A 26316-nucleotide genomic window follows, 5' to 3' on the forward strand; every position below is an offset into this window, starting at 1 on the left:
GGTGCTGGCAGATTCAGTTCCTCATGAGACTCTTCTTCCTGGCTTGTAGACGGCCACCTCCTTCTTTTTCTTTTTTCTTTATTTTTATTCATATATTTGTCAGAGAGAGAGAGAGAGAGAGCACAAGCAGGGGGAGCAACAGACAGAGGGAGAAGCAGGCTCTCTGCTGAGCAGGGAGCCCGATATAGGACTCGATCCCAGGACCCTGGGATCATGACCTGAGCTGAAGGCAGATGCATAATGAACGGAGCCACCTTCTTATGAGCTCCCTGGTGTGTCTTCTTCTAAAGGCACTAATCCCATCATAAGGGCCCCCCTCTCATGATCTCATCTAAACATAATTAGTCCTCAAAGGCCCCATCTCCAAATACGATTGAGGGTTAGGGCTTCCACATATGAATTTGGGGGAGACACAGTTCAGTCCATAGTGGTGATCTTTTACCAGAACAACTCTGGCCTGGAGAAAGGGAAAGTCCTAGACCTTTCAAGGGCTGTTGGATTCAGAGTATGAGCTAGCCTTGCTCCCAGGGGTTGGGAAACACCATCGTGATCCCCCAGTTAGACTGGAGGCTCATGAAAGCCAGGTGGTAAATGGAGTTCTCATTCAAACAGGGCTAATGGATGTAAAGATCCATACTGTTGTGGTCCCTAAGTGTATACCTGGTCCCTAAGTACATAGCTGGGATAGCTAGGCTTACAGCTGGCAAGAACCTAATATTTACTCTCTGCCCTATTAAATAAGAACTATTATGGTAAGTAGGGACAAACAGAAGCTTCTAACATGCCCACATTTTTTTTACCAATTTATTAAATCAGAAGTAATACCACATCCTGGGAGGAACTGAGAGATTAGCACCAACATCATGGATTTTCTCTTCAAAATCCTTCAGTAAGGAGAATCAAAAGTTATTCACTTTTCTGTGGGATGAATAGCAGTACATATTCACTTTCTTTTTTTTTTTTTAAAGATTTTATTTATTTATTTGAGAGGAAACAAGAGGAAGAGAGCACAAGCTGGGCGAGCAGCAGAGGCTGAGGGAGAAGCAGATGCCCTGCTGAGCAGGGAGCCGGATGTGGGACTCCATCCCAGGATCCTGAGATCATGACCTGAGCCGAAGGCAGACACTTCACCTACTGAGCCACGCAGGCACCCCCATATTCACTTTCTTGCCCCTGGGTTGTGTCAATTCTCCTATTCTCTGTCGCAATATAGTACTTAGTGATTTTTGGCTACCTTGATATTCCCTAAAATATCACGATAGCCACTGTATTGATGACATAATGCTAATATGACTTAATGAGCAAGAATAAACAAGGACCCTAGATGTCCTAGTAACACACACACATGCCAGAATAGGAGGAATAAAAAGTATGAAGATTCAGGGCCTTCCACACTTGTGACATTACCCTTTACCTTTTTGTTCTGGAATGACTTAAATGTATATAAAAATAGACAAAGTAGAAAATGAACCCTTAGACCCACCATCATGGCCAATCTTATTTCATCTATGTCCTCATTTGCTTCATCCATCCCATATTATTTTGAAGCAGGTTGGTAAAGTTATTAGAGAACCAGACGTATGGAGTATGCCAGGTGATCCCCTGCAAGGTAAAGTCAAGTTGTTGCACCCTGTACCCTCTACCAGTAATAAAGACATAGTGCTTGGTGAGGATACTAGTCTGACCCATTTATTGGGTGCCTTGGAAGGCTCCCAGCTGTGAATGAAGCCCAGAGCAAGAGAGAGCAGTGTGTCCAACTATAGTACAAGGTTCCCTGCCATTTGGTCCATATGACCCAGCAAAATCAATGGTGCTAGAAGTGTTCGTGGTGATAAGAACGCTGGGTAGTCTCTGATAAGCTGTAATAAAAGAATTTCAGTACAGACCTCTAGAGTTCCAGAGCAAGGTCATGTCTTCTGTAGCAGAGAGTTATTTGTCTTTTGAAAAACAGCTATTTGGGGGCACCTGGGTGGTTCAGTTGGTTAAGTGTCTGCCTTTGGCTCAGTTCATGATCTTCTTGGATGGAACCCTTCATTGGGCTCCCTGCTCAGAGGGAGTCCGCTTCTCCTTCTCCCTCTGCCCCCCTCTCTGCTTGTGCTCTCTCCCTCTCTCTCTCTCTCTCTCTCTCTCTCAAATAAATAAATAAATAAGTAAATAAAATCTGAAAAAAAATATCTCTGGGCATTGGTAAATGTCCACTGGCGGGGGGGGGGGGGTTATATCACCCCTAGTTAAAAAACACTGACACAAACCAATGTTTCCCTTTCCACTTGTCTCTCTTTCTCCTCTTCCCTGGCTGGGAGGTTGCCACTCCGTGCGGGGCATCATTACCAGCCTACTTATAACGGTAATGGGCTCCTTAACCCGTTTGAAAGGAGAGTGTTCTAACTATGGAATCTCTCCCTTCCAAGTGTGCCTTCCATCTGGGAATGGACTGAAGGGAACAGGAGTAAGGGACTCAGAGAGTGAAATAGAGAAGAAAAGCTACTCGGAGGGTACAGCATAGGGTTGTTCACAGTTGTGGGAGACTGGAGGACGGTGTCTCAGAAATGCCTGTCTCAGGTTCCCCAGTAGGCAACATTCATTCATAGGTTTCTATCCCTCATTGGCTCAGGGGTGCCGCTTTGGGGGTTAACTCCCCCACACTTTCAGATTGCTCATGTGTGAATATTGAGCAGGTTTCTGTATGTGTTCCATGCCTCAGTGTCAGAGCCGGCCAGGAGCAGCGAGTGGGAAGTGAGCGGCGCACTGAGATTGGGCCCGCTCGACACCAGTGGCTGCAGTGAGCAGGAGGCCCGCGGGGTCAGAAGCAGCGACGGGGAGGTGCCCTATTCGGTCATCTGAGCCCTATACGCCTGGGGAGGATGTGGCCTGTGCTGCCCCTCACTGGGTACTGCTCAGGAGCAGAAGGGAGGCAGGCCCCGGGGCGGCCTCGCTAATAAGGTGAACTGCTTCTGCTCATTCCGGCCAGGACGGTCTACAGTCAATAAATTTGGTTCCGTGGGCCACCTCCAGGCACAGGAACAGTCTGATCCAGCTCAGACACTTGCTCATGTGAGCACTAAACCAGGAGTGGAGGAAGGCAGAGGGATGAAGTTGGAAAGGTTGGCAGAGGCTACACCATGCTTGACCTTAAACATTCTTAACTGTTACTTGGTGTTAGGTTTAATTCTGAGGCCAAGGAGACTGGGAGCAAAGCCTGATGAGATTTGCGTTTTAGAAAGTTCCCTCTCTCAAACTCAATACGTGAGAAACAAATAAACAAATCATAAAATGGGCAGAAGATATGAACAGACACTTTTCCAATGATGACATACAAATGGCTAACAGACACATGAAAAAATGTTCAAAATCATTAGCCATCAGGGAAATTCAAATCAAAACCACACGAAGATACCACCTTACGCCAGTTAGAATGGTAAAAATTGACAAGGCAAGAAACAACAATTGCTGGAGAGGATGTGGAGTAAGAGGATCCCTCCTACATTGTTGGTGGGAATGCAAGTTGGTACAGCCACTCTGGAAAACAGTGTGGAGGTCCCTTAAAAAGTTAAAAATTGAGCTACCCTATGACCCAGCCATTGCACTACTGGGTATTTACCCCAAAGATACAGACGTAGTGAAAAGAAGGGCCATATGCACCCCAGTGTTCCTAGCAGCATTGTCCACAATAGCCAAATAGTGGAAGGAACCGAGATGCCCTTCAACAGATGACTGGATTAAGAAGTGGTGGTCCATATATACAATGGAATATTACTCAGCTATCAGAAAGAACGAGTTCTCAACATTTGCTCCAACATGGACGGCACTGGAGGAGATAATGCTAAGTGAAATAAGTCAAGCAGAGAAAGACTATTATCATATGGTTTCTCTCATCTATGGAACATAAGAACTAGGAAGATCGGTAGGGAAAGAAAGGGATAAAGAAAGGGGGGGTAAACAGAAGGGGGAATGAAGCATGAGAGACTATGGACTATGAGAAACTAACTGAGGGCTTCAGAGGGGAGGGGGATGGGGGGATGGGGGAATGGGATAGGCTGGTGATGGGTAGTAAGGAGGGCACGTATTGCATGGTGCACTGGGTGTTATACGCAACTAATGAATCATCGAACTTTACATCAGAAACCAGGGATGTACTGTATGGTGACTAACATAATATAATAAAAAACATTAAAAAAAAAAAGTTCCCTCTGGTGGCCAAACTGAGAATGCAGGGAAGGAAGCTTGGGTGGAGGCAGGGACGCCAGGGAGACCGTGGTAGGTGTTGGAGAGGGTGACGGTGGTGGTGGCCAAGCAAGAGATGGACTCTGCAACTGTTACGGAGGTGGTGGGACAGATTTTGATGACTCGAGGGATGTGGGCATTAGGGAGGGAGAAGAGGCAGGGAAGATGCCTCATTTGGGGTGTTGTTTTTGTCTAAGATGGAAGCAGAAGAGTAAAAGCAGATTTGAGAGAAGATGGGGAGATGGGCTTGGGATGTTTTGAGTGTGAGGTGTCCTTGGGACATCCAGGTAGACGTGCGCAGTCAGTCAGAGGTCGGGGCTGGAGGTACCTATCTGGGAGTGCTCATGATGGCAGAGTTCTGGTCACCCAGGAGTGGAGCCAGTCAGGGTGCCTGGCTGCAAGCAGACTCAGAGAATTGATGGGAAAGCTGGATATCTGGCAGGTATAAGCAGAAACCCGCCATGGATGCAGCTCTGGGTGCTGGGAAGTAAACAAACCGAAGTGGAGTCCAAGTAGGACATTTGCTTTTAGATTGAGCTTAGAGAAAGAACTCCCCCTTGCCTGGGCTAGGGTGTCCTTTGTTCTCTGTCCCCCCAAACCAAATGCAGTGGATGAGGTAGGACTACAAAAGGATGGCAGGGGCAGTTTGGAAGGGGTCTAGCTATTACACATCCCAAACAACCCAAGCCATTCTAGAGAATGAGCTTCTGGAGAGGCCGGGAGGAGTTGGGCCAGAGCCATGAGGCAGCGCCTGCCTCAGCGACTGGCAGGAGAGGGGCAGGAACATGGGATGAGAAAGCACAGCCTGAGGGGCTGAGGGGCAAGAGGCCGTTCCCACCCAGGAATCTCTCTGTGGGTGACGAGGGTGGCTCCAGTGGTCAGAGCAAGAGCTCTGGGAGCTGGAGGGGGCCATTCCCAGCTCTCTCAGTAGTGCCAAGAATCACTGAGGAGTTGGTGAGCAGCCAACAGCTGTTCAGCAGGAGTCGTGACCTGACTCCAGAAAGAGGCCTGGGGGTAGGTTCACGCATGGCACAATTTATGACGAGATGTTTGGACACCAGCCTCATCTACACTCAGACCTAAAGCTTCAGGGGTCACCTTGGTTCAGCCCAGCTTCCACCATCCCATACCCCATGGAGGGTTGGAATCTCAGCCCTGTGTGAGGAGAGGATGAGTCTGAAGCCTGCACTCTGGCCTCTTCTAGAGACCTTGCCAAGCAGAGACAGATTAGCACCCTTCAGAAGTGACCAGTCACCAGTCAGAGTCACCAGATCCTTAGTAGGGCAGGCAATGTTCTCCAGGGAAAATGAGTACTTGCACTAGGTGCCCTTGTCATCAAGATTAGCTAGCCAGTATGTGACACTGGCAAGTGTCTCAACATTCCTGAGCTCAGCCATAAAATGTGGATAAGAACTCCCTTTCTGGTTGATGTGAATGAGGATTAAAGAAGAGTAATATCAGTTCACCAAGGACTTGGGAATGAAGGCCTGGGACACATCAGCTCTTGTAAGAGTTATTATCCAGCACGCATTTCTTCCTCTAAGTCTGTGGCTGTGCTCTAGGTGCCCATGAAAACGTGCGCTTACACCAAGAGTGCCCTGGACAGCGGCTGAATGTTGTTCTACTGCTGCCTTTCTTGGTGAAGATGTGTGTGGGAGCAGTGCTTCAGCCTCTGAGCTTGGCCAACCAGGTCCGACTGGGGAGACAGACCCCCTCACAGGGCTGGTCAGTCAGGTTTCTGAGTTGCATGGCTAAGGCTGACCCCAGACGCTGCAGGAACAGGTGAGGCTTCTGGCAGCCTCTCCTGGGATTTCTGGCCTCTGCCTTCAACCACAAGTGGTTGCAAATCATTTGTTAGATAGGAGCAAAGAAGAAATTGGATTTCTGTGGGGAATCAAATAGAGTTTCCCACTTGTGGTAGAGGGGGCATGGGAGGCCAGTCCTTGCTTGTTAGAGAGTCCCCTTTATTATCCTCAATCCTTTTTAGACTTCCACCTCCAGTCAGAGGTGCTGAGGAATATTGTATGGAAAATACTGAATATTATGAGGGAAAATGATAAATCAGGAATTATATGGAGTTGTGAAGACAGGTCAGGGGCTGGCTGGGCTCCAATGGCAAGAAGCTGTTGTTACCCTGGGTAAGAGTGAGCAGTTGAAGATGGAGCTGGAGTGCAGGTAAGCCAGGCAGGGAGACCCAGAGGCCAAGGAGGGGGCAGAGTGCTCCCCAGGTGGGCAGAGGGACTCTGGGCCCACAGCCTAGTCATCTGGGCATCACAAGGTAGGTCACAATATCCCCCAACTCAGTTATTCATTGGCTGTGAGCTCAGTGCCAGACCATTGTGCCCCCTGGAGTGAGTGGCTCAGTCCTTGGCCTGGAAGGAAGGGCTGGCATGAACTGACATTTCTCCTGCCCTCAGCCCTTTCTTTGGATCTCAAGAACAAAGGTGGGGCAAACAAAGCTTGTCACACAGAGAACTAAAAAGAAGGACCCCATTTTCATTTCAAGCTCCTTGGAAGGTCCAGGAAGGCTGCAGGAATCTGGAGGAGAGCTTGGTGAATTAAACCTATAGGTCAGCACGACTGCAGTCATGGCATGAGGCAGGGCTGCCAGCAGGGATCAGCAGGGGCTGCAACCTCGTGTGGCCTTGGGGGCTGGGATTGGGAGTTTAGAATTTGTCCTGAGACCAATGGGGAGCTATGGATGCCTTACTAGACAGGAGTGACATAATCAAAATCACATTTTAAAAAGCTCCCTTTGCTGCTATGTGGAGAAAGGATTGAGGGGCCAGACAGAAGATAGAAAGGTCAAGCAGGAGGCTATTACAGCACCCAGGCAAGAGAATGTGGGAGCCTGGACCAGGGCTGGAGCTATGGAGGCAGAGGGAAATGGGCTAGTTAGCGATTAGTTAGGGATGAATGCAGTCATGCCTACCAACTGGTCTCCCTGCTTCCACCTTTGCCCCTTATAGTCTATTCTTCATAGAGCAGTCAGAGTGATCCTGGTTAAAACATAAAAGTCCAGGTCATGCCACTCCTCTGGCTTCTCATCTCAGAGCCAAAGTCCTTCCCATGGCTTGCAGGGTCCACAGAGTCAGCTTTACTTCCCCCACATCTCTCGGGCCTCATCTACTGCTCCTGGGCATATCACTTACACTACTCTAGCCATTTCTTCACTGTTCTTAGAACACGGCAAGCACACGCCTCCTCCCCAGCCCCACACAGCACCTTTGTATTTCCTCCTCCCTCTGCCTGCAATTTCCCCCAGATACCCACACAGATGCTCCCACATCGCTTCAGGTCTTTGCTTAAATGTCACCTTATATGTGAGATCTTTCTCAGTTCCCTACACAAAGGGATCACTAATTCTCTACTGTAATACCTGATTTACTTCTTTTATGGAAGTGCTTATAATCTGTACTTACTTTGTATTTGTTCAAAATGTTTTCCACATATGAAGCACAACGCCTGGAACATAGTAGATTCTTGGCAAATAATTAGTTGAATGACTGAGTTGAGGCTGAAGATGCCAGAGGGAGGCTGAGGATATTGGAGGGATATAGTTGCGCTCTGGGTCTTATCTCCCTAGAGGGTTTAGGAAGTATGCCAGCAGAAACCAGTACAGCAAGGTGAGGAATTAGATGGTGGGAGGCATGGAGGCCTAGTGTGTGTGTGTGTGTGTGTGTGTGTGTGTGTGTGTGTGTGCGTGTGTAGGGGAGGGGGTGCAGGGTGCTGCCCCTAGCAGCCTGGGGTCTGGGTAGGACAGACGTAGGTCTGGACCAGGCTCTGACAAAGGAAATAATAGGTTGTGCCCAGAAGCATGGGGTGGGAATGGAAGCGGTGGGGTAGAAGTCATGTGGATGGGAATTACTTACTCTGCCTGGGGATGTGTGGGCCAAGGCTTTGTTCTAAGGGAGGGGACCATAGGGGCAGTGGAGTTGGGCCTTGAAGAGTGAGTAGGGATTTGCTGGATGGAGAAGAAATAAAGTCATTTTGAGTTTCAGAGAAGATCTGAGAGGTATGAAAAGACAGGGTGGTACGGTGTAGCAGAGGAAATGAGACCAAGCAGTCAGCAACATCAGCCCAAAAGGCCTGAAATGCTAGGCCTACAATTGATAGATCTGGGACTCTATCCTGAGGGCTCTGGGGGCCATGAAGGGGTTCATGAAACAAGGGAGTAGGAGAATGCCCTGAAGTAGGCCCCAGAAATGGTTAGGAGGCAGATCCCCAGATACAGTGATGGGTAGGATGTGAGGGCGGGGTGAGGGTGCAGATGATATCCAAATCTCTGGTTTGAAGGCCTCTGAGGTAACGACCTGAGAGAGGGGCAGTTTTGGGATCAGTAATGAGCGCTGGGTCTGAGCCAGGTGGGCTGGGGTACTCTGAATTGGGGATCCTGGACCTGTGTCTCCTCCCGAGAGTCTGCTGCTTGTCTCAGAACTGGCACCCTGGATCACAGACACCTTGTGCCACAGTCACTCTCTGCACATCCCGGGATTAAGGCTAGTACAGGCGGCTGGTGGCTCTACAGCGGCGGGTGGGAACGGGGAACCTAGCCTCTGCGAGTGTGAGCCTGGCCGAGCGGTGGGGGCCGGTCCCTGTGGCTCCGGTATTTATTTTTCCGCCTGCCCCTGCGTCTAATGGCTTTCCTGGCTGCCCGTCATCCTTCTGCTCCCGCCTAGCACGGGGTGGGGCCCGGACTTTGTCAGCGGGCGAGGCGGGTGTGGAGGAAAGGGCAGAGGCCTCCACCGCCCCCCGCCCCGACTCCCGTGCGGCCGGAGGGGGCGAGAGTGAGCTGGTGCGTGCGTGCGTGCGTGTGTGTGTGTGTGTGCGCGCGCGCGGCCAGGACGCTCGGTCCGCGCCAGACTCTGCCCTCCTGCTCACCGACTGACCCCTCGCCGAGCAGAAGGGGACACGGGCGGGGCGGGGCCCGAGGTCGTCCGCAGGACCGGGGCCCAGGACTGCAGCCCTCTCCTCGCCTCACTTCTCAGGGCGCACCTGCCCGCTGCCCTGGCCTGGGCGCCCTCAGGGAGGGGAGGAGTCGGCGGGAGGAGCCTTTGGACGACGCCTCTCAGAACGACTTAAAGCAGGAACACAGTGTCTACGAGAAGAAAGCAGAAATAAAAATTTACGAGATTATGTACACAACCCCTGAAAAAATGCAGCGTAAGCACCGATCACATTATTCTTCAGGAGGACAGGGCAGTTCTTACCAAGTGAGTGTATAGAGACAGGGTCACAGTTCAGAAAGGTTGGTTTTTCCAGAGCTTGACATACTGAGTCTAAATCTTGAGAATTGGAAATGTACAAGAACAGCCTTGACAAGTTTGCAAATGAAGAACAAGGAGAGACTGGCATATTAAACTCTAAAACAGTAGTAATTAAATCAAGGTGATGGTGTCAGTGGAATCGAGGCCAGCAACAGAGACTCTTAGAAAAATACGAAAAGGTCCTATGGAAAAATCAGTGAAGAGTTTAGGGCAATTCACGCAAGAACTCTTGGAGGGAGAAGACCATCCTGTTCCCCACTGTTCAGTCAGGGCCCAGCAGCAAACAGAAGAAATATTTGTCAAATGAATGCACATCACCGGTAATCAGAGGGGTGCAAATTAAAGCAAGTACGTATCTTATTTTACTTATCAGATTGCCAAAAATGAAAAAAAAAAAAAAGATAATATCCTGTGTTGGCAAGAGCATGAAGAAAAAAGGTACTGTCATGTGGTGAGGGTAAGAGTGTGAACTGGTAAGTCTTTTGTGGTTTGCAATAGTAAAAAACTGAAAATAGCACAAACGTTCATTAGTCGGGGCTCCCTAAATAAACTGGGACTAAGTAAATGAGGCTGCTTCTGGCCAGGAGCATGCTGTGGAGAACGCAGATCCATGTGACCTGGCCTCGGGGACAGTTTGTTGCGTGTGAACAGCCGTAATTCACCAACTCTGATACCATTTATATTTTCAAAAAGTGCGAGTCTGTGCCGGCTTCTGCAATAGAGCCGTGAAAGGCTCCAGGTCACCCCACCACTCTGTAACCGCCAGGCCTCGGAGAAGAGGGCCCTAGGCCATCTTCCTTTCTCCCTCCACCCCCACCCCCTCCCCGCCTTCTCTTGTCTCTCACTGCCCCTCCCCGGCACTCTCCAAGCGCGCCCCCTGCTGGGGAGAAGAGGAGAAGGGGAAAGAAAAAGGGGTTGGGCAAGAATAAAGTGGGCAGGGGGCAGGGGGCAGGGGGCGGAAGAGGAGAGAGGGAGAAACCCGTGACAATGCCGCCGAGAAGACCAGGAGGCAGATAACCGCCCACGGCAGTCCCGGTGATCTTCCCACGCTGCGCAATCCTTCCTGCAGCTGCTAGGGGCTGCCCTCGTTCTGCTGGTGGCCAGACGGGACCTCTCCTATCTGTGCTCACCTTTGTCATACCTTTGTACACACGGTTCCTCATCCTGAAGAACAGGTCTCTCCTCATCCCTTAGTTCTCGGCTGACACCGTCCCTGACTCCAACGAGATCAGACCCCTTGGCGTCACATCACTTCTAGCACCCCAGACCTCACCTCCCTATTAATATAACTGATTTATGTCTGCCATCCATCTAGGCTGTGGCCTCCTTGAAGACAGCGCAGCACCTGTGTTGCTCACCCATGTCCCCAGTGCCTAGGACATGCCTGGCACCTGAACAGAGGTACTGACAGGTTCAAGGCTGAGCAGAGGGAATTTATTAGAGGCAGGGGGCAAACACATATTTACATGGGCCGAGCGGGGCCATTAAAAGCAGAAGCGGGCACGGGAGGTTCCGGGAGCAGCTCAGACGAGTTCCACCTTGGCATTGGGGTACACCGCCACCACGTCGTAGCCCTCGGGTGGCTTGACACGCGCCTTGGCGTGGTTCTCGCAGTAGAGCCGCTCGTCCAGAAAGAAGTAACCGCGCTGCTTAAGGTTCAGGCCGCAGTCGCTGCACATGAAGCACTCAGGGTGGTAGAGCTTATCCCGCGCCTTGACGATGGTGCCCCTGATGGGGAGACAGGGAGAGGACTGCTTCCGGCGACTGACGGATTCGCGAGAACGCTCCCATCCAGCGCCTCGCGCGGGGCCGGGGGAGTGTCGGGGTCGGGGTGGGGGAAGCAGGGGAGGGTACTCACACTATGCCGTGGCCGCAGCGCGTGCATTCGGGCAGTCCTTGCAGGCCACTCAGCGGAGCGCCCAGCTTGCTGGAGGTGGGCTTGAGGTTGCGGGGGCCGCTGGACCCAGGCCGCTCTCCTGAAAGCCGAAGCGCAAGCGGCATGAGCCCGGTGCAGAGGTCAGAAAAGAGAACTTCACTTCTGCGCGGTGTGGGTTGGACCCAGCTTCCGGGACCACCAGCACTGCGACTGGGGACGAGGTTTGGAGGGGGAGGGGCCACGACAAGGGGTGGAGTGGGAATCGGCAGCGAAGGGTGTGGGAAAGCTCGGAGAAGACGCGGCAGGGGCAGATGGCTGGGAGGCGGCACGGGGCGGGGGCGGGGGGGGGGTCGCAAAGGAGCGGGGGCGGGGCTGAGCTCTTCAGGGCACCTGAGGGAGTGTGTGGCAGGTGGGGCAAGTTGGCGGGAGTCCTACCTCCCTCTCCGGCCTCTAGCATGCCCTGCAAGTAGCGGAAGGAGCCTGACTGCTTGGGCTCCGAAGCCGAAGCCGAGGGCTCCGCCGGCTCCCGCAGCATCCTGTACACCTCTGAGCCCAGGTCCACTCCGTAGTCACGGCTCCGCGGAAGGCCTCTGGCTGTGTCCGTGCTGGGCAAAAGAGATGCACCCAGGGACACGGTTGTGGTACCAGCCTTCCCTCTACCAGCTCACGGGTCTGGTGAGGTTTGCAGAATGAAACCAGCTGAGACCCAAAGATCAAGTGTCAGGGGTCAAGATGTGACCCAGTGAGATCTGAGAGATCTGGGATCAAGATGGGATCTGGGTGTGGCTTCAAAGGCCACTTCTCTGTACTACCTGTGAAGTGGAGACACATGCAGGGTGCTCATTTGGGTCAGTAAGGTAGCCTCACTGCTGCTGCCATTGTGATGGAATGGGAGGTGAGATGGCTGCCCATAAGGAGGTCCCAGGCCTGGCCTGCCATCTTCTAGCCCAATCCCGGTGGCTGAGGGCCTCCTGCTGGTCGCTGGACTGCCATCCTACGAGAGAGAGGGGCCTGAGGCACTGAGAAACCATCTGGGGTAGGGCTCCTGGCATTCCTTATACATTTCATCCTTACCCTGTTATGCCAGGCCTTCTCGGATGTCGGCTGGTTAGCCCTGCTCTGGCATCTCTGGGCTGTGGTGCCCAGCCAGGGAAGGGCTGAAACTTGGGCCTGGTTCAACCCCAGAAGAAATGAGAAATGCCCATGGAAAGTCAGACACAAAAACCTAAGTGCCAGAGACTCAACCTTGGCACATGAGCCATGTGGTGATTCTGACCACCAGTGCCCGTGACGGATGGTGTTGGGGCACAACCATTCCAAGTAGCCTTTTAAGGCCAGCGTGACTGGAGCAGCGTTTGTGGTTTCCTTGCAGAGATGGACCTGGTGCCAGGCCTTCTCACCTGCCAGAACTGTGCTGGGTATTGTATGGGCCCGTAGCTGGGAACATGAAAAAGAAAGCCCTGTCCTACAGCCAGGAAGAATAATCAATCACTGTGTGCCCAAGGCACACAATGGGGGTGGGGGGCAGACCGAGGTTCAAAGGCATCATTGTGAGGTCAGCCCCCTTCAGGCCTGTACCTTTGCCTCCATTTCATGCTCCGCAGGGCAATATGCATGGCCTTCTACAGGCAGAGCAGATGAAGGCAGTGGCTGGGCCAGGGCTGAAGGATCCCCACCCTACTATTCCATGGCCAGCCTGGTGCCCTTGGCTGAAACATCTGGGGAAATGCTTTGACCATGTCTCCTCAGCTCAGGAGAAAAGGGCCGTATCTCGATGGTGTGGATCTGAATAGGGACTGGGTATCTTTGTGTCTGCAGAGTCCAGGGCTATGGGGCCCCTAGCTTGCAGGCACATAGAGGCATGCAGACTCTCACAAGGACTTTCACAGACAAACACGCGCATGAAGACAACACCCGAGGTCTAGTCAGTCCACTGACATACACTGAATCACACATACACAGTCTCATATACTCAGAGCCAGTGCTGGTCACCCTGGGGACAACCGTAGTCGTAGAGCAGCCTGACTTGAGGATAAGGTACAGGAGTCCAGGTCATGGAGGTGGGTCTCAGCCTCAGCCTGGGAGGTGACATGTAAATCTCTCCTCTACTCTACACTGGGGATGAGGGGACTAGGGGGTGGGGACAAGATGCCTACTCTGGAGGGAAAGAGCCTGTGTGGGACTCCGGTGCCCTCCAGCACTGGGGCACAGCCGAGCCCACAAAACTTTGTCTCAACTTCCCCGGCTTTTTCTGCAGCCTCTGAGCTGGGTGGGAGCTCAGGGACTGGGCGGACCAGCCACTGAGTGGGGGTGGTGCCCCCATTTCCCCCACCTCAACAGACAAAGGGGAGGGTCTCTGGCTGCCCAGGTGGGCCCCTATCAATGAGGCAATAGCAGTAGGAAAACCCTCTTCCCCACTGGGCCCAACAAAAGCCCTTGAGAAACCCGAGCACTTTTGCACATGTGTCTGCAGGGCAGACAGGCAGGCAAGGCTGGCCTGGCCTGTAATGGGGACCAGATGGGCCATGGGCTGTGGGGGCAGGGCTGGGCCTGGTACGGAGGAGGCTTCAACAGGAAGGGGAGTCAGAAGGTCCTGGAGGAAGGAGGCCCTCACTCACCCAGCAGGGTGTGGGAGTCCACTGAGGGGGTCATCAGAGCCACTGCCCCTCCCACGGCCACCCATGCAGCTGCCTCTCTTGGTCTGAACTCGGTGGTTAGGACACACATGGTGACCTCAGTCTCAGTGTGAGTCCCACCTCTATCACCTCTCTGAACCTGTTTCTTCATCCGTGAAGTGGGGAATGTAATGGTCTCTACATCCTAAGTTCCTTGTGGGGATAAAATGAGCCAGTTGCATGCAGAGCACTCAGCATAGTGCCTGGCACACAGCAGATGCTTGTTGGATAAATGGGCATTCCTGTGTTCCTATTCCTATTCCTGGATGTCCCCCGCTCTGTGCAGTAGTGCACTTGGTACCATGTGCTCCCCCTTTCTGAGTGTCTGCCAGCTGGTGATTTGGTTGTTGAAGTCTCAGTGGGATAATCAGCAGAATGGGGGTAACTGGCTGCTTGTTCATCAGGTCCCATGTGACTGTGGTCAGAATCTGGGACACTCAGGGCACCTGGGTGGCTCAGTCGGTTAAGTGTCTGCCTTCAGCTCGGGTCGTATTCGCAGGGTCCTGGGATTGAGTCCTGCATCGGGCTCCCTGCTCAGCCGGGAGTCTGCTTCTCCCTCTCCCTTTCCCTGCTCATGCTCTCTCTCTTACTCTCTCTCAAATAAATAAAATCTTTAAAAAAAAAAAAATCTGGGACGCTCAACTTGGATGAAGGTGGGCACTGAGTCCAGAGGAGCAAGTGGCACCTCCAGGAGGCCAAACCCCAGCCCTCTGCTGGTCTGGAGAGGAGAGGCTGCATGTGTGAGGGCTGCCTGCTCTACCTGGCTTGCTTAACCCATCACCTGGTTCTCAGCTTAAATGCTATCCTCTCCGGGAAACCTTCCTTTATCATCATCCTTCCTCCGCCCTGGGATGGACCAAATGCCTCTTGTGTTCCCACATAAGTAAGGCATGAGGGGAGAAGGGTCTCCTATGACCCTACATGACCTGCAGAACCTATTTGCATGGGGGTGCATACCAGGGTACCTTGCGCTGGTCTTAGGGCCAACTGTGGTTTTCTCCTCCTCTGATGTCTCTAGCTGGGCCCACACACTCCCCGCTGCCGGCAGAGGGTGGGAGCAGTGTGGGGACAATGGGCCCTGTGTCTGCGTTCCTGAGGACACAGCCCTGCATGGGCTGGGTGGGGGTGTTTTTGCCGCCACCCATGGAGCTCATGACTTTTAAGTACAAGAGGGGGATGGCAGCTGAGGGGCAGCCCGATTGCTTAGAGAAAATCCCTCTGACTCCACCCTGAGCCACTGGCAGCCTGGCCCTTGAGGAGGTCAGTAAGGGAAAGTGTGGGGGCAGGGGCAGCTGCTTTCCAGCCCCCCGCCCCCAGGCGCCCTGGCCCTGAGCCTCTCCTGAAGGATGGAATAGAGCTGAGATTCAAATTCCAAAACTCAGGCGCTCTTGCCCTATCCATCCTGCACTCACACGTGACAGCTGGCCTCACATATGTGCGGGGGGCCTGCACAACACTGCTGCCTTCTGCCTGACCCGTGTCAGGCCTGGCCAATTTGTCAATCCCTGCTCACCCCTGGCCCCTTGGACCAGGGCAAGCTTTGAAGACACAAGTGTGGCCATGAATCTCTGCAAGAACAGCTGAGGTCCTGGACAGAGGAAACCAAGAGACTGTTTGTGGTTCTGCCCCATCACTTCATCCCTTGCCTCTGCCCTCCCACCCATAGGAGTTTCTTTTTTCTGAACCTGTGATGCACAGTCTCACTTCTGCGCCTTTGTAGGAGCTTCCTTGCACGCTTCCTTTCTCCACGCCTCTTTGCTGGCCTTATTCTTTCTAGCCCTGCAGGTCTTGGCTTGGATACTTCCTCCTCCAGGAAGCCCTCTCCGAACCCTTAGGTGAATCATGTACCTACTCTGGACTCCTTTGGCTCCTGGCTTCTGCCATTCCAGAATTGCTAAGTGCGTCTTCCTTTTCATAACGGCACTCCCTGGCTTGTAGTAAGCATCTGGCCTCCAAGATTCCAGCAAAAGCAAGGTAGGGAACAAATATCAGAACAAGAGGGTTGGGATAAATGGTGAGGGAGATGGCCTTCTATACAGTGAAGGCTCTATGGCGAGAAAGCAGACACAGCAGACCTAGTAGGCCATGGCCCCACATGCTGAGTCCCACAGCTCTGGCCCCATCACAGACCAGTCCAATCTCCACCTTATCCCAGAGATGTTGAGCTGGCTCTGGAGACCTCAGCCCTGCCCTCTTGGCCACCTCTCAAGTCCATGGCACAATGAGGCCCTAGAGCAGCTTCTTCCTGCCCCGCCTCCCACATTTGAGGACAGTATCATAGTTGTGACTCCTGTCATACATGGAAAGGTGCCTGTGGCCTGAGGTCTGCGGGGTGCAATCACAGGACAGCCAGGAGAACATTTCAGCCTAAGACAGGGCAAGGAAGTGCCTTATATTCTAAGGTCAGTCTTGAGGCCCGAGTTTGGTTTTAGCCAGGGGAGCGTCCAAGGCTAAGATGAGACAGAAGAGTACCCAAACAGCCAAGGTCATGCCACAGCCTACAGTTTCCCGCCACCCAGCCCCCAAGCCACGTGACTTCCTCTTGGTCTGGCATTACTAGGCACCAGAGTGAAACCCAGTGGGGGGGCCTAGCCCAATCCTGCCCACTATAAGAACCTTTGTCTCAGAATCTAGGACTGCTTAGAGTACAGACAGAGCCCCTAGCAGGTGCTCATCACCTGGGGAGCACAGGATGGGGCATGGACTGCTGCTTCAGTCTCTGGCCTGGGCATCTGAAAGCCAGACAGCAAGATATCTCGTGCAATTAAACCCATGGACCAGGCCTGGCCTGTCTGCCCTGGGCTTGCTCTGAACCAGGCCAGGCCACGTGGTGTCCATACATACCTGGGCCTCAGGGTCAATGTGGATCCTCTGTGCCTGCACCTTGCTGTCCTCTGGGGCACCGGGCCAGCTCTTGCCTTCAGGTCTGTGACAGGAATTGGGATGGTCAGACAGGTCTGCTTACTGTGCCTACCATGACTGGGACCAGGACCAGGAAGGGCTGGGCTCTGGGCCCAGAGCCACCCAGGACCCAGCCTGGCACCCTGCACGACAGAGGACTCCACCACAGCACTTGCCCCTGCACCAGAATGGTGGCCATTGTGGCAAGAAGACATAACTCCAGATCTGCCACCTGCCTAGGGTGGGACTGTGTGTTCCATCGCCACCAGCTGCTCCATGCCTCTCTGGTCTCATTCCCAGACAGGATGCAACAGAAGCCCTTCAGCTTCCCCACTTTTTCACCTTCTTCGTGGCCTCAGCAAAAAGAAGGCGAGCTCATAGCAGGGCACGCCAGGCCTCACACATTGATCAGCTAGGAGCCCATCTGCTTATCCTCTTCCGTCCGCAGCCTCTGGCCTGGCCTGGAGGTCAGGCATCCATGGGCTCTGGGGGAGGTGACATAAAGGCTTTGAGGGGTGCGCCTCCCCTCTCGCTGCCGGCAGAGTCATCACCAATGTCTGCCCAGCCCAGATGGGAAACAGGCCATTAGGAAATTCCTGCTTCACCATAGAAACCAAAAGCCAAACACCACTCAGGAGGGAGAAAAACATCGTAAACCTGCCATAAGCGGGGCAGGCGGGGCAGGCAGGGCAGGCGGGGCAGGCGGGGCTGAGAGGCTAAGGGCCTGGGGCTGAGTCCTGCCATTCAGTAGCCCTGGGAGGAGGCAAGCCAGGAGGGTGCATGGACCCTGGACTCATGGCTGTGAAGAGAGGTCGGTTAGACTGAAGGGGAATAATGTCCCTATTCACCTCAAAAGGCCTCCTGGGGCTTTCCAAGAACTCACCACTGGGCTAGCAGCTCAACATGGCCTCTCTCCCCCCAACTCACTGAAAGATTTTGAACTGTCTACTCCTGTAGACCACACTCACTCTACACTTCCTCACCGTGGCCCATTCCTTAACCCGGTACAGACTAGCCTCTCTCCCCCAGAGCCTTCCACAGGCTTGTGCGACCAAGGCTCTGCTACGTGAGGGCAATACCATCCCCACTGGCACCTGGGCCCAGCCCTCTCAGCCAGGCTCCCAGTGACTGCCCTAACTCACAGCTCCGCCTGTGGCCTCCACCTGCTCGGAACTCTGCTGGCATCAGTCTAGGACATCTCCTGTGGTTAAGATGGCCTTACACTTCTCTGAAGTTCTGCCCAGAAGAGAAGTACAAGCCTGAGGTCTGGAGGTCAGAGTGCACAAAGTACTCAGAGCAAAGAGTGTGGCCCAAGGCAGCAGGTCAGTATAAAGGGCTTATTCAAGCTCCATCCTTAGGCCTTCACTTCAGGCTGGACAGGTGGCAGCATCTTAAAGCAAAATGACAGCCCAAGGGTAGGCCAGGTAACTGTATCTTATAACATTCGCAATAGGCAACACAGACCCCACCAGAAGCCCAGGGTTAAAGGCTGATGCCAGGAAGCTTCTGGGCCTACAGAACATGTCCAGAAAGTATGGGTTAGCTTGGATTGTTGGACAACTGGCTCTGAGTTCTAGACAAAATAAGCACAGCAGGGAAGCTGGGCCCTCCCTTCACTTTTCATCCTGTGGAGACGTCTGTGGAGGATTAGAGCTCTCTGTACACAAGAGGGCAGGTAGGGAACTAGTCTGGCTAGAGCTCTGGAGGTGGGGGCACAGAATAGCTCTCTCCAGTCAGCTCGCCAGGCTGATCTTCCACAGAAACCATATAGAGGGCGTCTTTGGAGCACAGGTCCTGGCATAGCAGGCAGGACAGAGAGGAGGGTCAGAGGCCTTGCAGGTCAGATGGTGCCCAGGAGAAGAAATGCTGGCCCAGAGGGTCAAGGTGGCCTTCACATCTTGATCTCCCAGAATCTGCATGTATGAGAACTGGGGATCGGGGATGGAGGACAGGACCCCAGAATTTCACCCTGAGCAGACCCGGTACATCATAAGCATTCAATCTCCCAATCATAAGATGGTCCCATTTTTGGAGTTAAGGAAACAGAGCTTTGAGATTAAATCACTTGCTGGAGGACGACGTAGTTCTCAAGGGCAGAGCTGGGACTTGAACCCAGATGTGTGATAGTAGAGAATGTGCTTTCACCTGCTCCATGGCCAGGCAGCATTTGGGGGCAGAGTAGAACAGGTCAGGGGATCCCTGGCTCCATCCATGCTTGGCTTGGAACAAATGATCAGGGAAGGAAAGCAGGAAGGAAGGAAGGAAGGAGGACCTCCACCCTGCCCCCATCCTGCTACCCTCCCCTGACATCATTCCCTCTGGGAACCTCCTGACTCAGGCCCCCCACAAGCCCCCGTTGCCTCCCCCACCCCACTACTACCAGGGCTTCCCTTCTTTAGCCATGCAAAATCAAGGCCGGAGGTGAGTCAGGGCCCAGGAAACCAGCCAAGTGGGGCGGCCGCAGAGGCCACTCGTGGGCAGAGCAGTGCTGATGTTTCCCTCAGCCAGACTGTACCTCAGTCTGGGAGAGGGCGATGAATGTGATCCTGTTTGGTGGAGAAGGAAACCCAGGCTCACAGAGGTCATCTGGTGTACCTAAGATCCCACAGAGTCTGGATTAGAACCAGCTCTGCTGAACTCCCAGGTCAGGGCCCACTCCCCTTGGAGTTGCACTCAGCAACTGTGCAAGAGCACAGTCAGGGGTCCTGACCCCAACCTTAACCCAGACCCGGGCCAGACACACATGGAGGCTATCTCAGAAGCCTTCCTAACATGTTAAATGGCTCCCAGCCCTGCCAGCTCTAACGCATAGTTAGCCGTGTTGTGGTTTGAGGAGGCTCTGCCGACACACGTCCACGGGGGGGTCATGGAAAGTCCCTGTTAGCAGTGAACGTGGCAGAGCTGAGCAGTTATGTCTGACTTCTCTGGATCCAAGCAAGACAGGGGGAAGGGAGATCCCACTCAGCCAGGACCTGGCCTACTGCCTTTAGAACTGAACAAAGACCTAGGGCCTGACTAGGGCTGCAGATACCTCAGGGGGACCTCCCATCCTAGACCATTTATAAGGCACAGATGGGGCTTGGTGATTGATCCCCAATCCTCCCCTTCATGTTGGCTGTATGGCATGATCCAGTCCACAACATCCAGATTTAACCAGGGCAGAGGCATGGGCCATAGCGGGGCCAGCCGAGGCAGGGCAGCTGTGGGGTGGCAGGAGTGGTCGGCAGCCACTCCTGGGAGTGGGAGAAACCTGAGGACAAGTTTTGCTTCCCCACTCCCTTGCTGTGTGACTTTAGGCCCCCGCTAACCTTTCTGAGCCTCAGCTTTCTCATCTGTAATGTGGGGACTATACCAGGTTCCACCTTAGCAAGCAGGTTTGAAGGTTAAATGAGGTGTTGGACAAGAAATGACTTTGAAACGGTCATCGAGCTGATCACTCAGGGGTGGGAAGAAGGCTGAAATCACCCGCCACCCCAGAGGCTACCCACAGTCTTATTTCATCCTTGATTTGGGCTGCCTATCCCCTCCCATAAGTCCCTCAATACGCTTCCAGCCCTGAGCAACAGGGGGCTTCTTTCCTTCTTACATCACGCCCATCTCCAAACAGTGTCTGTGAGGCCCTGGGAAAGCGCTAGTTCCGAGGACCGGGGTGCCACGGAGCTGAGGCAGAGAGGCTGTGTGCGGCCCGGCTCTCCCAGGATGCTGGCCGTTCCTCACTTATCCTCCCCTTCGTTCTTCCCCTGCCCCCCATCACCCTGGCCCAGCCTAGCCCGTGCGTACCTGCTCACAGAGAGTGTGAGATGGTCATGGCAGCCCTTGATGCGGTTCTGAGCCTCCAGGTGTGTCATGAGCTCTGTGCTTTCCCCATTGATGGCCTGGATCAGGTCTCCAGGGCACAAGGCAGCCAGTGCGGCCTTGCTGCCAGCATGGACCTGTAGAGAGACAAGCCAGAGGGCTAGGCATCGGTCATTTTGTGGCCTTGTTGCAGTCTCAGCCCTGGACCCCTCCGACCTCAGAACCTGGGCTGTGCGGCCCTGCTACCCGCGCGACCTGTGGGTGGGCAAGCCCAGAGACCGGTTGAGTTCCCATATGGTCTTGCCACAGCCTCTGCTCTGAACACCGTCAATTCCAGAGCCCGAAGGACTGCTGGGGTGTGAGGGCATAAAAGAGGGGCTTTCTTGGGACTGGGACAAGTGGGATGTCACTCTTGTAGCCTGCATATGTGCCCAAGGACATGCAAGGGACATACGGGGACATATGTGCTCCCAGATACATACAAAGCATGGGCCTGTCACAAATACCCTACACAGACAGGGCGCTACCCAGACACACTGCACAGCAGCCCCTTGACCCGACATTTCCTAGTGACCTTGTCTCCCTCATTGTTTCCTTTCATCCCTACCCCCCACATTCACCTCCACCGCCTCACACTCTATCCAGACCGATCGACTATCCAGCGGCTGCCGACAGTGCTGGATATGCTCACCTTCTGCTTCTGCAGATGCTCTTCTATCTGGAACGCTCTTTGCTTTGACCTGACTCTCCTCACCGTCACGTCTTAGTGGAGAGGCCATTCCCCCGAGGAACCTCTTCTCTGGGCTCTCACAGTACTCTGTACACCCCCTTTACGACTTTGCTCCCCTAATACTGTTAGTGCCTCCTGGGTCTGTGTCATCCCCTCCCCAGGCAAGTCCAGGGCCACCTACTTCCAGCTGCCCACCTGCACTGCGGAGTCACCACTTTACCTCCACTTCCTTTGCAGGACAGGCACTGTCTCAGGCCACCCCAGTGCTTCTACTGACTCCAGGCAAACGGTGTCCGTACCCGGAGCCTCTTACAATGCTGGTCCCCTGATGAGGGCCGCACGAGGTTGAGGATTGGCTAACAGGGAGGCCTGAGTAAGGAGCCAGGGGAATTCAGGCAATAGGGCACTCTTCGCCCTATCCCTGGTCCCAACACTGCCTTTGGAAAAAGACTTTAAGCACCCTCATTAAAAAAGATTTTTTTTTTAAGTAATTTCTATGCCTGATGTGGGGCTCAAACACATAACCCCGAGATTAAGAGTCACATGTTCCACCAACTGAGCAAGGCAGGGCCCCGGAGGCACCCTCATTCCTACCCAGCCTCTTCAGTGGTGCCTTCAAGAGCTTCCAGTGACCCTGTTCCTGTTGCTGGGGTTGGGAGCTCCTGGAAGCCAAGCTCCGCTTATCCAGTTTTCAGTAGTGAGTGGACAAAGCGGAGGTGCTGGCAGCTCCCTGGCTGGAGTCCTGGTGTGGGCAGTGCCTAAGCTGACCCACCCTGAAATAGGCTGCCCCAAGGAATGTTTTTCTGGAGCATGACCCCCCCAACCAACAGCCCAGCCTGGATGCTCACCCACAGGGCCTGGGCACCCACACAAGCCTGTCATCCTGGGGCAAGGACCCACCTGGTGTTATCCCACCCTCCACTCAAGGCCCTGCTCCAGGCCCCTCTCTGGCATGGACATATGCTCTGTGACATGGCCTGGGCTCAGTGCTTTACCCACAACTAGTTCATGGCAACCTTTCAACCACCTGATGAGACAGAGGCTGTTCTCATTCCTAGAGATGAAGTAAGGGAGGCTTGGGGGAAGGGGCAACTTGCCCCAGTCCCCACGCTGGAGAGAAGTCTTCTTCAGGGGGGCAGCTAGCTGCAGGATGACTCAGCCAGTACAAGGGGTGCATTCAGGCCCCTGTGGGTGGAGGAAGTTCTTGAAAGCAGGGGTGGCTGGGACTCTGCCAACTCCACTAGCCCGGGGAGTTCTGGTCAGAGAGGGCATGAGGCCAGGAAACCGTGACTCTCCCAACTGCCTTTATATGCATTGTCTCATTAATCCTCCAGGAAAGCCCATTTCTTAGTTGAGGAAACTGAGGTCCAGAGAAGTGCAGAAGGATGCTCAATTGATAAACGGCCGAGTTAGGATTTCATTCCAAGCCAACCAGTTCCAAGTCTTATCCACTAATCACTGTGTGATTTTTTTGCAGCAAGGGAGTGAGGGGAGAGAGGGTCCCAGGGGAGAGAGAGTGTTGCAGGTAAAAAGATCAGCATGTATAATGGCTCATCTGGGAGAGAAAATAAAAGCAGTCTCCTGGGGTTGAAGCATCATTAGTGAGAAGAGAGTGGAAGAAAAGTCAGAGAAGAAGCAGGGACCGGGCCTGCAGGCATTGTAGGCCCAGGTGAAAAGCTGGCCTTTCGCCTGGGTGGTTGGGAAATATGGAGGGTTCTAAGCAGGGAAGTCAAAGGACACAGTTTAACTCAGGCCTATCTGTCCGGCTGCTGAGTGCAGGATAAATAGACAGAAGGAAGAGAGAGGGGTACAGCGAGGGCAGCTGGGAGGCTGTGGCATGAACCGGCCCCCTCACCTGCAGCAGCTACTTTCCTGGCCCCTGCTGCACTCTGCCCAGCCTAGACATGGTGGTGGACTGGAAGTCACAGAGTCTGGTGCCGAATTGTCCCATACAGTCGCAGCAAGTTCCAGACAGGCCTGCGTTCCTGTCCGTGCTCTGCTTCTCCAGATACACCACCTTAGGCTCTCTGAGACTTAGTGTCCCCATCTATAATGTGAGGCCAGAGGGAGTCCTTACTGGTAAGAGCTCTTGTGAGGACTACCTGAGACAATCAGGACAAAAAGTCCCCACAATGGGTTGAGCACATGGTGGTTCTCACTCCAGCCGCTGGGTGCTGGGGAGCTGGTACCAACACCCATTAGGGTGGGGCCTGGAATGCTGCGGATGCTCAGCCAGGGCCAGCAATCACTGCTGTTCCTAGGGGAAGAAGCCTGGGGCAATGTTCTTGGGGGCTCCCTGAGGCTTCATGGGCTGAGGTTGTAAGGCCCCAGCTCCTCTAGACAGCCAGCCTCCTCCCTGTCTGAGTGGCCCTGGAAGCATGGAAGAGGTTGGCTCTTGAGCCCCCTTGGTAAAGACACTCCCACATATCCTCAGTGTCTGTAGATGTGCCCTTGCGGTACCTGCTGGGCAAGCTGTGGCCTGTGTCTCCCCAGCTGCACAGATCTTCCCAGATACCACCGAAATCTAGGCTCAGGCATCCTGGTTCCTTGGGCCTGAGCTGCTGCTGCATGACTTTGGGGGACAAGGCGGGGGTTCTTCCTGGCGAACCCTCTCCCAGCCTGCCTGCCTCCCTGCCAGGAGCCTGCATCCCGGTCAGCTCCAAACAAGGCCGCCGCTGCTGCTGCCACTGTGACGTGTGGGGAGGCCTTTCCTCCACGGGCAGGCAGCCGCATGGGCAACAGATGTCTCTGCTCCCTGCCGCCTGTGGCCGTCAGCCGCCGCCACGGAGCCTGTCAGCGGCCTCACGCCCAGGGTGCCTGGACTGCTGTCTGGCCTAGCACCCCCACCAGCCCCCCTTGGCAGACACACAGCAAAGCATACATGCAGACAGACACAGAGGCGTGTGCACACACACACACACACACACACACACACACACAGCAGTCTCCCCCAGGGAAGTGGGAGATGAAAGGCTCCCGGATGTGTTAAAGGCCCACCTCTCTCAGCCCCAGGAACCTGGCGGCCGTGGGGTAAGGGCCAATGTGGGAAGCCTCCCAGGACAGCTGGGCCTGCCTGTCACCCTGGCCCCCAGAAAAGGGATTCCATGATTCTCCACTCCACCGGGTGCCCATCCCCTCCCAAGTAGTGGAAAGAAGTCTCTGAAAGCCCAGCCAGCTTGGTCCAGCCTCCACGAAAAAAGGTGGCAGTACAGTGGGGAAAGGTGGTTCTCAGTTCTCCTGACTCAGGCCCACAAAGATCAGAGCAGCCTGTGTGGGGATAAAGGATGGCCCTCAAATAGCCCCAGGTCCCCTCTGCGCCTTCCTCCAGAGTGAGATCCTTTAAGGGCAGGACCTGGGTTTTGCCCTCTTTTGTCCCCTAGTCTGGAGCCCCCAAAGGCAGAGCCTGACTCCCTTTTTTTTTTACCCTTCAAACTAAGGGACCCCAAGGGTGGGCCAGGATCCTGTCCCCCTGAGACTGGGCACCCCTTCTGACAGGGCCCAAATCCCTTCCTCAGCTCCTCTGTCCTCACATTAGCCGCTACCCAGAGCTGTGCCCACTCCTCTTTCTCCTCTGTCCTTACTATAGGGCAGTGCATGGCCCTGGAAACCAGAGGAACTGGGCTGGGGCTATTCTGGCCCCTGGCCTTGTGTGGCCTTGGGGGAGGTGGTCTCACAACCTCACAGTCAAGTCTCCCTTCCCCTGGAAGCCCCAAATTCCTCTTGGTCACTTCCCCTTAGGACGCCTGAGATCATAGATGAGAGTCTGACCAAAACCAGAGTGAGGAAGTGGATGGATCGTCTTCTTTTCATATTCAGAGAGGACCCCAGACCTCCCCGGGGTCACCCAGCTCTAATGACAGGGACCTTTGATAGGAGAAGGGGCTTTCAGGCATCTTGCCCCAAACGCTCAGGCTGGGTCCAGTTCAAGCAGCGTTTCTGGGCCTCTGGAGCTCTGTCCAGATCCCTGGCCCAGTGAGGTCCTTCCCCGGCCTGCAGCAACTCCCCCAAAATGAGACCAGCAGGGAGGCTGGTGTGTGAACTGGGGTGGTGGTGGTGGGATCCTTCAAGGGATAGGGAAGGCAGGCCCAGCGCAGGGAGGGAGGTGAGTTGGGGCCGCACTCCCCTGCCTGGGAGCCTCCAGAGCCCGTGTGTCGCCCTGGCCAATCCTTGGCTTTCGAACCTCCGGGACGTCGGGGATCCGGGTCTCGGTGGACCGCGAGCACAGGGTCTCAGATCGAAGACCTCCCCACCGCCCCGTGGCCGCCGGACTCACCCGCGAGATGGTAAGGGGTGCGCTGAAGTCCCGGCCGCCTACTAGGCGGAAGCCCCAGGGCGAAGGGCCGCGCAGGGTCACGGAGTGGGGCATCGCGGGCCGGAGCCGCAGCCGGAGCCGGAGCCGGACACTGAGGAGCCGCCGCCGCCGCCACAGCCGCCGCCGCCGCCGCCTGGACGCCGCGCCCCGCCCCCGGCCCGCCCGCCCCGTACCCCCCTCCACCCGGCCCCCGCCCTCGTTCCCCTCGAGTCCGGATTGGCCCCGCGGCGGGCCCGCGCCGCCCACTTCGGGGGGCTCTGAGGACCCGCCCCTCAGCCCGGGCGCCTAGAGCCCGGCGCCCCCCGCCGCGGTCGCGGAGACCCCGGGGCCACGACAGCCTCGACGTCCGGGATCCTGCCCTGGCCTCGCTCTGAGGGCCGCGGACCCGAGCGCGGCTGCGGAAGCTCGGGCACAGGCCCTTCCAAGTCTCATCTACCGGGCGGCGCCCTAGCCTGAGGAGGGATGCGGGGGGTGGGGGGGGGGGCAGATGGGGGATGGGGCCGCGCCTTGCTCCGAAAACTCCTCAAGGTCTTGGC

General features: G+C 54.6%; 1 protein-coding gene across 2 annotated transcripts; it reads right to left on the bottom strand.

Moving 5' to 3' along the window:
- Window positions 1-10903: 10903 nt before the first annotated feature.
- On the bottom strand, window positions 10904-25918 carry PDLIM4 (PDZ and LIM domain 4). 2 transcript variants are annotated; one of them, XM_045794756.2, is made up of 7 exons: window positions 25742-25918; window positions 20724-20875; window positions 16887-16968; window positions 12180-12361; window positions 11803-11972; window positions 11350-11467; window positions 10904-11219 (listed from the first exon to the last, which is right to left on the bottom strand). In XM_045794756.2, the coding sequence occupies exons 1-7, from the start codon at window positions 25832-25834 to the stop codon at window positions 11015-11017; spliced, it is 1002 nt and encodes a 333-aa protein (XP_045650712.1). In that variant the 5' UTR covers window positions 25835-25918; the 3' UTR covers window positions 10904-11014. The 2 variants fall into 2 exon arrangements, with proteins under 2 accessions (XP_045650712.1, XP_045650713.1); XM_045794757.2 differs by lacking the exon at window positions 11350-11467.
- Window positions 25919-26316: the final 398 nt, after the last annotated feature.

Source organism: Ursus americanus, chromosome 5 (assembly GCF_024610735.1).
Source record: "Ursus americanus isolate L20-20 chromosome 5, mUrsAme1.1.p, whole genome shotgun sequence".
NCBI classification, from domain to species: domain Eukaryota; kingdom Metazoa; phylum Chordata; class Mammalia; order Carnivora; family Ursidae; genus Ursus; species Ursus americanus.

Excerpts from the sequence above, each read along its gene's own strand:
- PDLIM4 (XM_045794756.2), bottom strand. The coding sequence starts at position 25,834 with ATGCCCCACTCCGTGACCCTGCGCGGCCCTTCGCCCTGGGGCTTCCGC. Across the intron at positions 16,969-20,723 it reads CTCACACTCTCTGTGAGCAG|ACCTGAAGGCAAGAGCTGGC; the intron begins GTACGCACGGGC and ends TTCCTGTCACAG. Across the intron at positions 11,220-11,349 it reads CGCTGCGGCCACGGCATAGT|GGGCACCATCGTCAAGGCGC; the intron begins GTGAGTACCCTC and ends TCTCCCCATCAG.